At 48.0% G+C, this 569-nt stretch overlaps 1 protein-coding gene across 1 annotated transcript; it reads left to right on the top strand.

Moving 5' to 3' along the window:
• On the top strand, positions 1-470 carry LOC106512384 (G2/M phase-specific E3 ubiquitin-protein ligase; the record flags this gene model as incomplete). Its single annotated transcript, XM_014001013.1, is given in 2 exon segments — positions 1-251; positions 326-470. Coding segments are annotated over 2 exon segments (251 nt in total), but the record flags the coding sequence as incomplete, so codon positions are not given.
• Positions 471-569: the final 99 nt, after the last annotated feature.

Here is a 569-nt window from a genome sequence, read left to right as displayed (position 1 = left end):
TTTTTCCCAAAAGGACGGCCGGCATGGTGCAGCAGTACAAGGATGGTTTCAACTCGTGCGGTTGCTTCTGGCAGGTGGTGGAAAGGAACTGCATGCAGTTTCAACCTGTGTTCACAAACACAGTGAGAAACTTCAAAGGAGTGACATGAAGTCTCTTTTCACCATAAAATGGAGTCCTGTTGGAAGCAACCGCAAAGACAAAGAAGAGGACACCATTTTCTGGTGGGATTGGTGGCTGCTGGCCATACAAGGTAGCTAACTTGGCAAACATTTTTTTTGGGTCTGCGTCTTCTCAAATGGATAACCCTATTACTTTCATCTGCAGATGGAAGGGTTGACATCAGTTTTGAGCAGCTGCTCATATTTGTGTTTGGGGCAGATGCTGTTCCACCTCTTGGGTTCACTCCCAACCCATCCATTGAATTCTATGACCAGGAACCTGGGGAGCGACGTGTTCCCTATTCGTCCACACTCGACATTCGTCGCATCACCCTGTTTCTGCCGCGTGGAGTGGAGTCTGACGGAGACTTTACAGAGCTGATGGAAATGTCCATCAAATGTTCACATGG

Source organism: Austrofundulus limnaeus, unplaced genomic scaffold, assembly GCF_001266775.1.
Source record: "Austrofundulus limnaeus strain Quisiro unplaced genomic scaffold, Austrofundulus_limnaeus-1.0 Scaffold6248, whole genome shotgun sequence".
Classification (NCBI taxonomy): domain Eukaryota; kingdom Metazoa; phylum Chordata; class Actinopteri; order Cyprinodontiformes; family Rivulidae; genus Austrofundulus; species Austrofundulus limnaeus.
This window is presented reverse-complemented; position numbering and strand designations above follow the sequence as displayed.